This window comes from Macaca nemestrina, chromosome 9 (assembly GCF_043159975.1).
Source record: "Macaca nemestrina isolate mMacNem1 chromosome 9, mMacNem.hap1, whole genome shotgun sequence".
Taxonomy (NCBI): Eukaryota; Metazoa; Chordata; class Mammalia; order Primates; family Cercopithecidae; genus Macaca; species Macaca nemestrina.
In genome coordinates, this window is record NC_092133.1 from 15571045 (window position 1) to 15584884 (window position 13840).

Below are 13840 nucleotides of genomic sequence, written 5' to 3' on the forward strand. Positions count from 1 at the left end.
TACATCGACCTGTGGGACATTAAACAATTTTACATCTGATTTGGCACTCTTAGGCCAGCATTTCATATCCTCTTAGAACCTGATTTGTCATTCTACTGGTTCCCTCATTAATGATTTGAATAAATACTTGACATATGCTCACTCTATACTATATATATTTTATTATAAATGTTTTTAACTTCTTGGTAGTTATACACTGATAGGGCCTGAAACCTGTAATATGGAACTACCAAGGCTTTCCTTGCAGTAATAGGCAAATCAGTATATTAAAAATTGTGCCAAAAGAGGATTTTAACAACCAGGAGACACAAAAGTATGTTTTGATTGAGAAAACAATGTATCCTAAATATTTAGTTGTCCAAAACCTTATACAAGGCTCATTAAAAATATTTCCCTTTAGTGCAATTTACTACCTTCCGATAATATTGTCTTTGTCCACATTCTTAATTATTTAAATAGAGAATTTATTTAATTAAATAATTATTTCTTAGATATTAAATATTATTTGCTTAAATAATTAAGGACAGATTACCAGGATAGGATTGTCTATTCTAGGGATATGCACGTTTCTAAGACTTTTGATATAAACTATTTAATTCTACTGCAATCTATATTCCTACCAAATGGTGTATGTGAATATTCATATCCCTAAACAATTAGCAACAACTAGCATTATCTTCTTTGTTTAATCTATACCAATTTAATAACAGAATAATAGTTTCAAGATATCTCAGCTGACAGAGAAAACCTCAGCCCCTCCAAGTTCATTGTTTAAAAGCACGTAAACTATATCATCATAAAACTAATAAATGCATAACCGAGCCAGAAATGAGTCAAGGAAAGTACCTAGAAGCCAACTTCTCCAAATAGCAGCACTGAGTGAAAGCAGAAGCAGGGGAGCTCATGGGAATGGGAGATGGGCCTGGGTGGGGAGGGGCTTCAGGGTCCCCACCAGAAGGCGAGGGGAGGGTATAGTTCCCCACCACACCCAGATATTGAATGATTCTGTGTGCATAAAGCCAGGAGAAAGAGTAGCCAATTCCTTGTCAACTATGTGGGACCGTAAGTGGGAAAAAGTGTCATCTCCAGGAACTAGAACAGGACTATACCACATACCAATGTGGTGTCAGACTCCATATACTCATTTGGTACAATAATTCAAAACTGAAAAATTAATTTAAAAAGTGATTCTACAGCAACAAAGTCTATGGGTACCTACAGAAATAAAAGCTAAACCACTGTGTAAGGATGCTTTTACAAAACAGTAATGAGACTTCCAGGAAAACAACCACTACTGGCCAGGTGCAGTGGCTCACACCTGTAATCCCAGCACTTTGGAAGGCCGAGGTGGGTGGATCACCTGAGGTCAGGAGTTCGAGACCAGCCTTGCTAACATGGTGAAACCCCATCCCTACAAAAATACAAAAATTAGCTGGGCATGGTGGTGGGTACCCGTAATCCCAGCTACTTAGGAGGCTGAGGCAGAGGTTGCAGTAAGCCAAGATCGTGCCACTGCACTCCAGCCTGGGTGACAGAGTGAGACTCCATCTCAAAAACAAACAAACAAACAAACAAAAAACACTACTAAAGATGAGTTCACAACAGAAAATTAAAAACCACATGGGGAAATAAACCACCATGGAGGAAGATGAGACCACATAACCATGGGAATTATGCACTCCAAATGCTGGATATAAGAGAATAATTTGAAATAATCTTGAGAATATCCAAGGAGTTAAGGAAGTCAAAGAAGCCATAAGATACAAGCAGAGCACTATTGAGAGAGAGAGCGAGACAGAGAGAGAGAGAGACAGACTCTGAGAGAGACAGAGAGAGAGAGAGAGAGTCAGAGACAGAGAGACAGAGAGAAGGCTGGTTTGAAAATAACCAAAAACGGGCCCGGCGCAGTGACTCATGCCTGTAATCCCAGCACTTTGGGAGGCTGAGGTCAGGAGTTCAAGACCGGCCTGGCCAAGATAGTGAAACCCTGTCTCTACTAAAAATACAAAAAATTAGCCAGGAGTGGTCACGGGTGCCTGTAATCCCAGCTACTTGGGAGACTGAGGCAGATAGTTGCTTAAAACCAGGAGACAGAGGTTGCAGTGAGCCAAAATCATACCTCTGCACTCCAGCCTGAGTGAAAGAGTGAGACTCTGTCTGAAAAAGAAAAAAATAAAAAAAAATAAACAAATAAAAATGAAAATAACCAAAATGGAAATTTCAAAAATAAACACATTCAATTTACAGGATAAATACTATATTAGCCACAGCTATACCAAAACTCATATCTGGAAAATTGATAGTATAAAAACCAGTTATCTGATTATAAAGCAATTGAGTCATAAATCCAGTATAAAAAGATAGTTTCAAACATTGGAAATGAATAAAAGGTCAATCATAAGTCATCCATATATTATACAAAAAAGTCATAATGGAAATTATGAAATATTCACATATAAATAACAGCAAAATTCTCCATATAAAAACAGGTGGGATACAGCTTAAAGAAATGCTTAAGGTGAAATGTGTAGTCTTAAGCATATTTATTGAAAAATAAGAAAGGATGGGGAAAAGCAGAAGCTATGTCATTTCAAAAGCCAAAACAAAAGTAAAAGTAGAATTAATGAAATAGAACAACAAGGAAAAGGAATCAAGATTGTCAACAAAAAACATTAGCAGCTTTAATAAATATTAATAAAATAGGCAAATATGTACAAAGATTGTTCAATGTGAAAAGAAAGCACAAATAATATTAAGAATCAAAAAGAGTATGCACCTACAGGTGGAGATACCTAAAATTATATGAAGATACTACATAAATTTTATGCCATCAAATTAGAAAGAAATAGATAAAATAAGTAATTTTCTTTAAGAATGCAAAGTATTTGAACATAACATCATACTTACAAGCAAAATCCAAGGTACTCTATAGACAAATGATTAAAAGAAATAGGAGAGCTTAGTGGGGTTGTTGACTACAAGATTAATATACAAAAATGTCACTTTTCAATATACAACAACTAACCAACTGGAATATGAAAAAGAACAAAATCATGGCATTTACAATGACAGTAAAATCGATATGAAACCTGGGAATAAATGAAACAAAGATGTATAATAAGGTTACAGACAAAAGGGGAGGCACCATTGAAGAATATAGAAAAGCTGTGATCAAGTGAAATCCATCTTAATAGATTCATAGACTCAATATTATAAAGATAGCAATTTCCCAAAATGAAATAATAAATTTAAGGCAATCTTCATCAAAATTCCAATGGGATATCTCAATCCACTAGGGCAATCACTCCAAGTTCATTCAAAAAGTAAAAATCCAAGAATAATGAAGAAACTCTTAGAAGTGTAAGAGGGAGGGAGAGTGGGAATAACAAGAAGAAAAGATTTGTTATACTGAATATTAAGTCTACAACAGCTTGGAGGTGGTAGGGGACTTGTAAACAGATTGATAGATTGGAAAGCACGAAACAGAGCAGAGCATAAATGACAAGTTGGAATGTGATTGATGTGACATTGCAAACAGCAGGAAAATAATGGACTCTACAGTTAATAATGTTAGGGATAGCTGCATGTCTGTGTTTTTTTTTTTTTTGTATTATACTTTGAGTTCTAGGGTACATGTGCATAACGTGCAGGTTTGTTACATATGTTTACTGTGTTGTTAAAAATTATCTTTGCCTCACGCCATACACAAAAACTAAATTCCAGATAAAGAATGAACACAAAATTACAAAATTATACAAACCACAAATATAAAATATAGTCAAATGTCTTTAGAGTAGGAAAGCATTTCTTAATGAAGAGTACAAAAAGCACAATATATTAAGAATAGGATAATAAATTTGGCCAAATCAAAAAATAAAACATCTACAAGATTAAAGACATCATAAACAAATTTAGAAGGCCAGCTTTTGACTGAGAGGTCTTTTCTATACATATGACAAGAAAATCCTTAGTGTTCAGAATAACCTATTAATCAACAAGAAAAAAAACCCTCCAATAGAAAAAATGACTTAATACGAACAGGCAGTTCATGAAAGATGAAATTTAAATGGCCAAGAAACACTTAAAATTTTCCATTAACTCACTAGTAATTACAGAAATGCAAATTAAAATAATAATTAGATACCATTTCAGATTGGCAAAAATGTCAAAGTTTGACAAATCTAAGCACTGGTGAGGATTTTGAGAAATACTGCTGACGTAAATTGAAAAAATCACTTTAGAGAGCAGTTTGTTAGTATCAGGTAAAACTCAAGACGTCCATCCCCTAAGACCTAGCAACCCAATTTCTAGAGACACTCTTGTATATGCATACAAAGAATGTTCATTGCAGTATGTTTATCAGTAAAAGCTTAGAAATGACTAAATATTCACAAGTAATTAATAAACAAATTGTGATATATTCACACATTGAAATAAAATCAGAATTAAAATAAACAAAATGTATCTAGATGCTCTGATATGGTTTTAGCTGTGTCCCCACCCAAATCTCATCTTGAATTAAAATTCCCACAATTCCCAGGTGTCCTGGGAGGAACCCAGTGGGAGGTGATTGAATTATGGGGGCAGGTCTTTCCTGTTCTATTCTCATGATAGTGAATGAGTCTCACGAGATCCGATAATTTTAAAAAGGGGAGTTTCCCTACACAAGCTCTCTTCTTTTGTCTGCTGCTATGTGAGATGTGCCTTTCACCTTCCACTATGATTGTGAGACCTCCCCAGCCATGTGGAACTGTGAGTCCAATAAATCTCTTTCTTTCGTAAATTGCCCAGTCTTGGGTATGTCTTTATCAGCAATGTGAAAATGGACTAACACATGCTCCATTATGAATTTATCTCAAAAACAAAATAGTAAGTAAAAAAAGGCAAGATCATACAATGTCAGATATAGTATAATAGCACTTATTTATGAAGTTTAGAAAACATCAAGCTGATATTCTATGTATCATTTTTTATATATAGCAGCTGTATGGTAACAGTATTAAAACACAGACTCAAAGTATTTGCACCAAGTTCTTTTTAATGACTGTGTCTCAGAAGCAAGGGACAAAGATGATAGACCTGAAAGACTTTTGGTTTCATTTGTAATGTTCTTTTTCACACACACACACACACACACACAGAGAGAGTAAAAATGACAAAATGTTATTTCTGTGTGGTAGATACATAGACAATTTTCACATTATGCTTTTTACATTTCTATTTTTATTTTACAATTAAAATAAGCAAAATAGAATGTTGTTTTGATTGTACTTCTTTGCTTATTAGGAAGCTGAAAAGTTTTAAAATATGCTATCAACCATTTCTACTTTTTCCAATGGAATTTTTTGTTAATATCCTTGGTCTCTCTTTTATTGGAGTTGTTTCAGGTTTTTTTTTTTTTTTAACTCGATTGTAAATATTTCTTTCTATTTTAGATTCGGTAACCCTTTGACCATCATGCAGATTGAAAGTATCTTTTCAGTTTATTGTTTGCTCTTACTGTTTTTCTTTTTTTTTTTTTTTGGGACGGAGTCTCGCTCTGTCGCCCGGGCTGGAGTGCAGTGACCGGATCTCAGCTCACTGCAAGCTCCGCCTCCCTAGTTTACGCCATTCTCCTGCCTCAGCCTCCCGTGCTCTTACTTTTATTTAGGTTATTTATTGACTTTTAGAAACTTACAATTTTTATGTAATCACACCTATCAAACTTTTAATTGTTTTCACAAGATCTTCTAAATAGTCATCTAAATTCTCATCTCATGTTTTTATGACTTTAACATTTAAGTATCCGAAACATGATAAGCACTATATTGATATTATTGGATAGAATCTTTAATATGGATAGAATTTAGTTTGATACATGTCATAAGGTAGGAATCTAAGTTTATTTTTTCAAACAATAGTTACCAGTTCATTCAGCACCATTCATACCAATTTTTAAAATAGTGCTAACTTTTCACATATACTCTGTTCCATATACAATCTCTTTCTGAGTTAGCTATTCTATTTTATTTATCTCTTGCCTATTTTGGTACCACGTTCCTAATTGTTGTAGCTTCACAGTGTATTTTAATAGCCGGGAGGTCAACTTCCTCTTCTATCAGTTGTTTTTGTTTATTCTTACACATTTATTCTTCTAATGAATTTTAAATCAATTTGTTAAGTCCTCCCACCCCAAATGCTGTTGGGATTTAATTGGAATTGCATTTTATTTATTGATTAACTTGAGAAGTGTCCTTATCTGTACAATCTTGCACCATCCAACCCAGGAACAAGGCATTGCTCTCCATCTATTGAGGTCTGCTGTAGGCCTCCCTTCAAGTTTGGTGGTTTTGCATCTAATAGATTCTGCACAAGTAAATATTTGTGTGTCTGTGTATATATATATATATATATATATATATATATATATATATATATATAATATGAGCTTCTTTTATTATCTTTTCTTTTCTTTTCTTTCTTTCTTTTATTTTTTTATTTTTTTGAGATGGAGTCTCGCTGTGTCTCCCAGGCTGGAGTGCAGTGGCGTGATCTCGGCTCACTGCAAGCTCCGCCTCCCGGGTTCACGCCATTCTCCCGCCTCAGCCTCCCAAGTAGCTGGGACTACAGGTGCCCGCCACCACGCCTGGCTAGTTTTTTTTTGTATTTTTAGTAGAGACGGGGTTTCACCATGTTAGCCAGGATAGTCTCGATCTCCTGACCTCGTGATCCACCTGCCTCAGTATTATCTTTTCATAATAAATATTGCTAAATAAAGCAAAGCTATATTTATATTTGTTTTACAATCAGGTCTCTTACTGAACTTAATTGTAATAGATTTTTCAGACCATTATTTTAGAATTTATAAATGTGTCATTTATAAATGACGAAAATTGTTTCTAATGAACTCATTTTTTAAATTTTGTTTTATTGCACTAACTAAAACATCCAGTGACTATCTTTGTTTTCTCCCCTATGTTAATGAAAATGCCTCTACTATAGCACCATTAATATGATGATGGCTAGTGTTTCGGAAGAGTTATTAAGTATAACTACTGATTTTTGCCAAATTTTTTTTGTGTATCTGTTGAGATGGCCACATGATGTTAATCCTTTGATCAATTGATGCACTCTATTATAGTCATGTATTTCTCAGTATTAAACCAATTATATATTCCTGGAATAAATTATACTTGATCATTTTTTAATATAGTGCTGAAATTAAGGTTTTGATTTTCTTTACACCTCATAATTTATCAGTATAGTACTTTTAATTTCAAGAGTTTATAAGAATTTTGATTGAAGCATTTGCTATTAACATTTTCATTTAATCGCATTGTAGCCAGAGGAGGTAGCCTATACTACTTCTACTTTTAGAAATGTATTGATGTTTTCATTTGGGACTAATACAGAGTCAGTATCTGTCAATGTTTTATGGGTGTACACACACAAAAAAAGGCATTCTTTTAGGTTACAGTTCTACATATAGCTATTAAGTCAATCATATAATTACATTGCTCGGATCTCTAAATTATTATCTATTTATAGAAAGTACTGAGAAAAATATGTAAAACATTTTCTCTACTAATATATTTATGTTCCATATTTAACAACTTTGTGTTATATATTTAACAAACTTTGTGTTATATATCTTTTGTCAAAAAAAGTATCCTCCTATTTAATGCTTTGTCTGTACTGAATTTTATTTTACATGACTCTTCTAGGTACTTTGAAGCTTTGGCATCCATACATTCTAAATTAAGTTGCTTAGCCTCCTGCATGGGACTTGCAAAGAGGTGAGGAACAATGGATACAAAATTCCCACACGTGCCTCTCTCCCACTTCCACGCTTGTGATGGAATGGTGGTTCTCAAACTTCCACATGCATCAGAATGCCCTGGAGGGCTTCTTACAACACAGATTGGGGGACCACCCCCAGAGTTTTTGATTCAGTAGATCTGCAGGGAGGCCTGAGAAACTGCCATTTTAACAAGTCCCCAGGTGATGCTGATGCTGGTCTGAGGACCACACTTAAGGACCGTTCTTATTTAGAAAAGGGCTAAGAAGTCCTCCAGCTGACGAGTCAGAGATTAGGACTTCTTTGGAGAGAGTTGGTGGGGGTGAAGTTCGCCCTCACCCCACAGGGAAGTGCTGCTCCATCACTCAGAGGGGTTGACTGGGACCCCTGTGTGCTTCCTGCCCAGGAAACAGTCAAGAGCCTGTGGCTGAGGGTGCCCTTACCTGCGGGGACAGCCTGTGGTCAGTACCATCAGGGGGACATCCTAAACCTCCAGAATTGGGCAGTGAACAGACATGGGCAGTGTGTTCCTGAGGGCCAGATGTGGACATGCAGGAAGGAGGTGGACTTGGGTCTCATAGCAAGGTAGACTGAGGGACGGAAATGGCCCCAGCAGAGAGGGATGACTACAAAACCCAGGGAAGTTTCATTTGTGTTGTCTTTGTCTGTATGAACCATGATTTCTTTCTTTTTTTTTTTTCCCGAATAATTTGGAATGCATATATACAGCTTATTTTAAACAGTATTAGCAGTTGTTTTAAAATAAAAAAAAAACTTGACTGACCTCCTGTTTCTGGATTTTAATAATTAAACACTATCTATGGGTGTCCTCATTTTCCATCTTTATGCAGAATTAGGAAAACAGCATATAATTAACGTTTTTCTGCTCCAATCATTGTTTACAGTATATATATTTCTTTTCACAAGTTCTCACATTTGCATTTATTTGTAATTATATTCACAAAGTTATTTACTTTTAATGCAGTTAATTCATACCAATACTTCCTTATTTAAGTGATGTATAAGTTCCCTTCTTAGCTGTAGAACATCTTCAAGGTTCTCGGTTTGTTTGTTTGGGGAGGATTCTTCTGGTTTCGCTTTTGGTTTTTCAGGAAGGTTTCGTAGATACCTTAGGGACATCTGCATAAGAGGTCATCTGTACCGTGGCGTTTCGTTTTACTTCTGTTTCTAAAAGGGCTTGGCCCATCCTTTTACCACCAATTCTCTGTGCTTGAAATCTTTATTTTGAGTCATCTTGGTGGGCTAGATTTCATCATGAGTACTTTTTTTTTTTTTTGAGATGGAGTTGCTCTGTCGCCCAGGCTGGAGTGCAGTGGCTTGATCTCGGCTCACTGCAAGCTCCGCCTCCTGGGTTCACGCCATTCTCCTGCCTCAGCCTCCCCGAGTAGCTGGGACTACAGGTCATCGCCACCACGACCGGCTAATTTTTTGTGTTTTTAGTAGAAACGGGGTTTCTCTACGTTAACCAGAATGGTCTCACTCTCGTAACCTCGTGATCTGCCCGCCTCGGCCTCCCAAAGTGCTGGGATTATAGGCGTGAGCCACCGCGCCCGGCCCATCGACTATTTTTTTTAAGAGGGGCTCTGGGGTTCCAATATCTGCCTGTTTCCAGACAGTTTCGATGGGTGTAGTATTCATGGGTCTTTCTTGCTCTTGGATCATGCTGAACACTGTTCCATCTTCCTCTGGCAGTGAATGCTGCTGTGGCCAAGTCTGAGACTGGTTGGATTTCCCTGTGCCACTCCCAACCTGTGGAGAAGTTCCCCTTTCTTTATCTTTGAAATTAAGTAATTCATCCAGACCAGTAAGGATTCTCCATGATCTTTAAAGAGCTTTACTTTCATTAAACCTCTGAATGTTCTAGGCTCTAAACAGTACTATAGGTTGCAGAATCTCTCGCTGTTCCCCATCCACCTTCACATTCTGCTCTGCCTCCTACAAATTAGGGCAATCTGCCAAGATTTCCTCTGGCCTGCAGCACCTCTGAGAGGAAAGCTGTGACTTGCAGCTTGTTTTTTTCTAGTCCCTCACTTTATGCCTAGCATAAGTTCCTTGAAGCTTGAAGCATTTTGATTGCACGTGTCTCTATCAGAATGAATGCAAGTTCCCCTACTGTTGCTTCCCTTTATGTTTTCTATTAGCTGACATGTTTGCTACAAACTTAAACTACAATATGAATATTCTAGCATAGCTCATTATTCTATTGATGAGTTTTTCTACACATTTTCTTCATTTCAATTTCTATTTACTTGCCATCTTTCAGACATTCCTACTTCCAAATAAAAGTGAAAAAAAGAAAAGATTATGCGATTTGAATCTGCTTGCTCTAAGAGAAGTTTTGCCCATTCATCTTGTCTTCCGCCCATTCATTCAACTGGGGGACAGGCACTGTGCTAAACATTGGGAATAATAAGGTAAAGCCCAAAACTTAGCTGAGGAAAAAGATAAATGCATTAAAAAATTAAAATACCACATGTTAAACTCTATCAGAGAATTTAAGAATTTTAATTTATCCTAAGAGCAGTGGGATCGTACTGGAAGGAGAGGTTCATTCTGTCTAGGAGGATCTGGGAAAAAAGTGACATTTATTGAGTACTTATATCAGATACTATATTAGCATTTTAATTTTATTACCACATTTGATCCTCAAATATGCCTATGAGACAAGTATTGTTACATCCTTTTTACAGCTGAGGAAACCCAGGTTTATTTAGGGGCAGTAAGTAATTTCACCACAAATGGTTAATTGCAGAAAAGTCTTCAATTCCAGCTCCATCTGACTCCAAAGCCTGAGGTCTTTCCAATACAGAGATTGACTCATCTTGGAAGGTGAAGGGAGACTTTAGAGGGAACTCCGTGTGGGCACATGCATGTGTGTTTGTGAGCGGAGGTGTGGAGGTGAGTGGGCAAACCTGTGGTTTTTATGTGCTTGGTTATATTTGGCCTTTATGCTTATGTACAATTCAGAATTATGAATTTCATCTTATCTTAGAAATAAATGATGGGATCAACATTATTCCTTTAAAGCATCGATCATTTACAAATTTTAGATCCACTCAGTGACCCTGGGAAAGAGGCTGGGTTTTATTTATGTTTGAAAAGTTGACATACCTGGAATATGAAACCATGGCTACGTTAGAAGACTGAATTCCAAATCTTGCCATTTGGAAGTATCCAGGACATCCCCTATTCTGGCCCCCAGATATTATAGGAATTGGTGGCCTAAGTGAGGAATGTTCACAGTCAGAATCCTAAGGAATGCATGGCCCCCCCTTTTTTTAAAATGAACTACTTGAAATTAATTTCTATAAAAAGATTAACAACTCAAATTTAATTAAATCCTATATTTTAAGTCTTAGAATAATATTGTTTAAGAAATACTTAATCATTTTATTTTGTTGTGTTGGATTAGCTATTTAAAGACAAAAGACTCCAGGCTCCAATTAGCTGCTGCCAAAAATTAATTTAAGTAACCTAATTGACTACTTACTTTAAGCTACATAGTCTTGGTGCTTAAATAATTTAATTCCTTGCAAAAGCGGGTGTGAGCTTTTTACCCTCTTATAAAACAATATTAGACCAATCTATTGCCAAATACTGAATATCTATCCAGTTAAGCTCTGCCCTGGCACTTGGTGTGCCCACAACACACATTATCATCTCTCACACAGGTGCTCCAGAAATGTTTGCTTCTGATTAGTGGAGGATACAAACAAAACCAAGACCCTTCCATGTCCTCAATAAGCTCATATTTGGGAAAAACAAGATCTGAAGGAGATATAAAAGGTAATGTATGATTAAAAATTAAATGGATGACTCAGACCATGAATTCAGAGGAGAGAGTGCGAGACTGCTATCAATGTAAAGGTTGAGAGAGCTTTGTGGAAAAGAAACAAATTGATCAGGCTGTGTTTCTTGGCTTTGAAAGGAGAGAGAAGGAAAGAATGGGAGGAGAGGGAAGTGAGAAAGCGGAGAGAAAAAATAGTGTGCCATTTGGAGAGCACATACTCTCTTGTGCTGTTAGCTGTTTTCTATGTGCCTATGACTTGAATCTCCAGCTGAAGGGAGGAATTGTGCAGAACGATGGTGATGATGACGACGACAACGCTAACAATTACCAAGCTCTTACTATGACCTGTGGAGCCAGCCAATTTGATATTTCATATCAAATATATGAGATAATATATATATTATCTCATCTGGTCTTCACAACAACTCTATGAGGAAACATATACCAAATAAGCTCTAAGAGGTTCAGTAACCTGCTCTGATCACATATCTACAAAAACACAAAGCAGGAAGCCGAATCCAAGCCATCAGATTTCAGGGCTGGTGGTCTCACTGGCTGAGTGGTTCTTCTTTGAATTTCCTAAAGCTGTTAATATAGAGTCTTATACAAGAAGGTGTCTGGTGTATTTCCATCTGTTGATTTGCTGACTCAGCAAAGTGAAGGATATTTGATGAAGAGCAATACAGAGGGAAGGAAAAGTCAGATAAGAATGGATTCTGGATGGCTCTGAAAGCCAGGTCTAGGGATTAGAAAACAAGGAGTCTTCAAAGATGCTGGAGCTGAGTTTGGACAAAAGGCCACCTTTCAAGCCCTGGCTTTGTCATTCAGTTGTCCTCTCTATAGATCATTCTTTGCCCCCATACAAAGGGAGCAGATCAAAAAAATCTGCTCTTGGTAAATAATAACAACAGCTCCTTTGGGTGGGGTGTCCCTTCCCAGTTTTCAAAGCATTGCACTGCAGTGCCTTGAACAGGCTCCATCTCTGGCTTCTAACAGTCTGTTTCTTCTCCTAGATTCAATTTCTTGAAAAAGGGGGAAACTCTCCTGCCTTTCAGTTTCTCTCATGGAAAAATCTAATCACCCTCTGAGTTTACCCAAATAGTTGTTTTTTCCCAGTTTACAAGTTTGTGTCAATAATTTGGGTCACTTATTATTTCACTCAATAAATATTTACTGAGGGCTTACCATGTGTCAGTTTAGACACAAAATTAAGCAAGTGAGACCCAGTGCTTGCTCATGTTGAGTTCTTTGGTTTAGCTGGGGATACAAGCATTAACCAAAGAATTACAATCTAGAGTGATGATTGTTTGGAAGCAGAAGTGCAGGGGCACTGGGGTAGCTTACAATAATGGGAGGGGGACCAAGGAAGTTAGGAAGGAACTGGCTTCCTGATGGAAGTGCCATTTAAATCAAACCATGGAGGAAAATTGAGACTTGAGTAAGCTAAGGAGGGGTGTGTGTGTGTATGTGTGTGTGTGTGTGAGTGTGTGCCTGCCTGTATGTGTGTGAGAGAGAAAGCATGGTGAATGTGAGAGGAAGCTGTTTGAATGTTTGGAGGCAGAAGAAGTGGCAGATGGAGGAAGGGGAAGGGAGGTTTTATGTATTTCAGGCAAGGAGAAAAGTCTGTACAAGGCCCAAGCATGAGGTAGAGCCCCACTGTGTTCAAAGGACTAAGAAAAGTCTAATGGTGGGGGCAGTAGGTATGAGAGAGCAAAGGTGTAAGTGGTTTGAAAGTGTTTGAAGAGGTTGGTGAGGCCAGCATCTACAGGGCTTATAAACCATATAAAATGGGTTGGGCTTGATTTTCAGGTCATGGGAAGGCATTGAAGGGCTTCTGGCTGGGGTGACATGATCAAATTTGCATTTTTTAGCATCCCTGACTATTTGAAGGAAGAATGGCTAGAGAAAGATGTGAATGAATGGAAACAATGGAGAGCAGGCAGGAGGCTGTTGCAATCATTCATGGAAGAGACATTGGGGGCATAGGGGACAGAAAAAGTGGCTGGAGCCCAGGCAAGGTTCAAGTTAACAGGAAGTGGTGACAGATTATGCAGGAGAGGGGTCCCTGATATCTCCTAGATTTCTAGATCAAGGAACTGGCTCTTCACACTTTGCACATCATCTCATTGCTTGTGTATCTCCCCATCTTCCTCCTGCATGCAGGAGAGGGCTATCCAGAAGCCTGGAGCAGGAAGATGGGCCATTTACCTAGGAATTCATGCTTGCTGAAATATTAACTAGCTAATAGTTTC

The 13840-nt window shown here is 37.2% G+C and overlaps 1 protein-coding gene across 1 annotated transcript in view; it reads right to left on the bottom strand.

The window, feature by feature from the left end:
* LOC105467552 (protein CASC2-like) overlaps positions 1-13025 on the bottom strand; it is an 85227-nt gene extending 72202 nt beyond the window's left edge. The window contains exon 1 of the mRNA XM_071069058.1: positions 10910-13025. Coding sequence (XP_070925159.1) covers positions 10910-10962 — 53 coding nt within the window. The 5' untranslated portion in view covers positions 10963-13025. The remainder of the gene's footprint in view (positions 1-10909) is intronic.
* Positions 13026-13840: the final 815 nt, after the last annotated feature.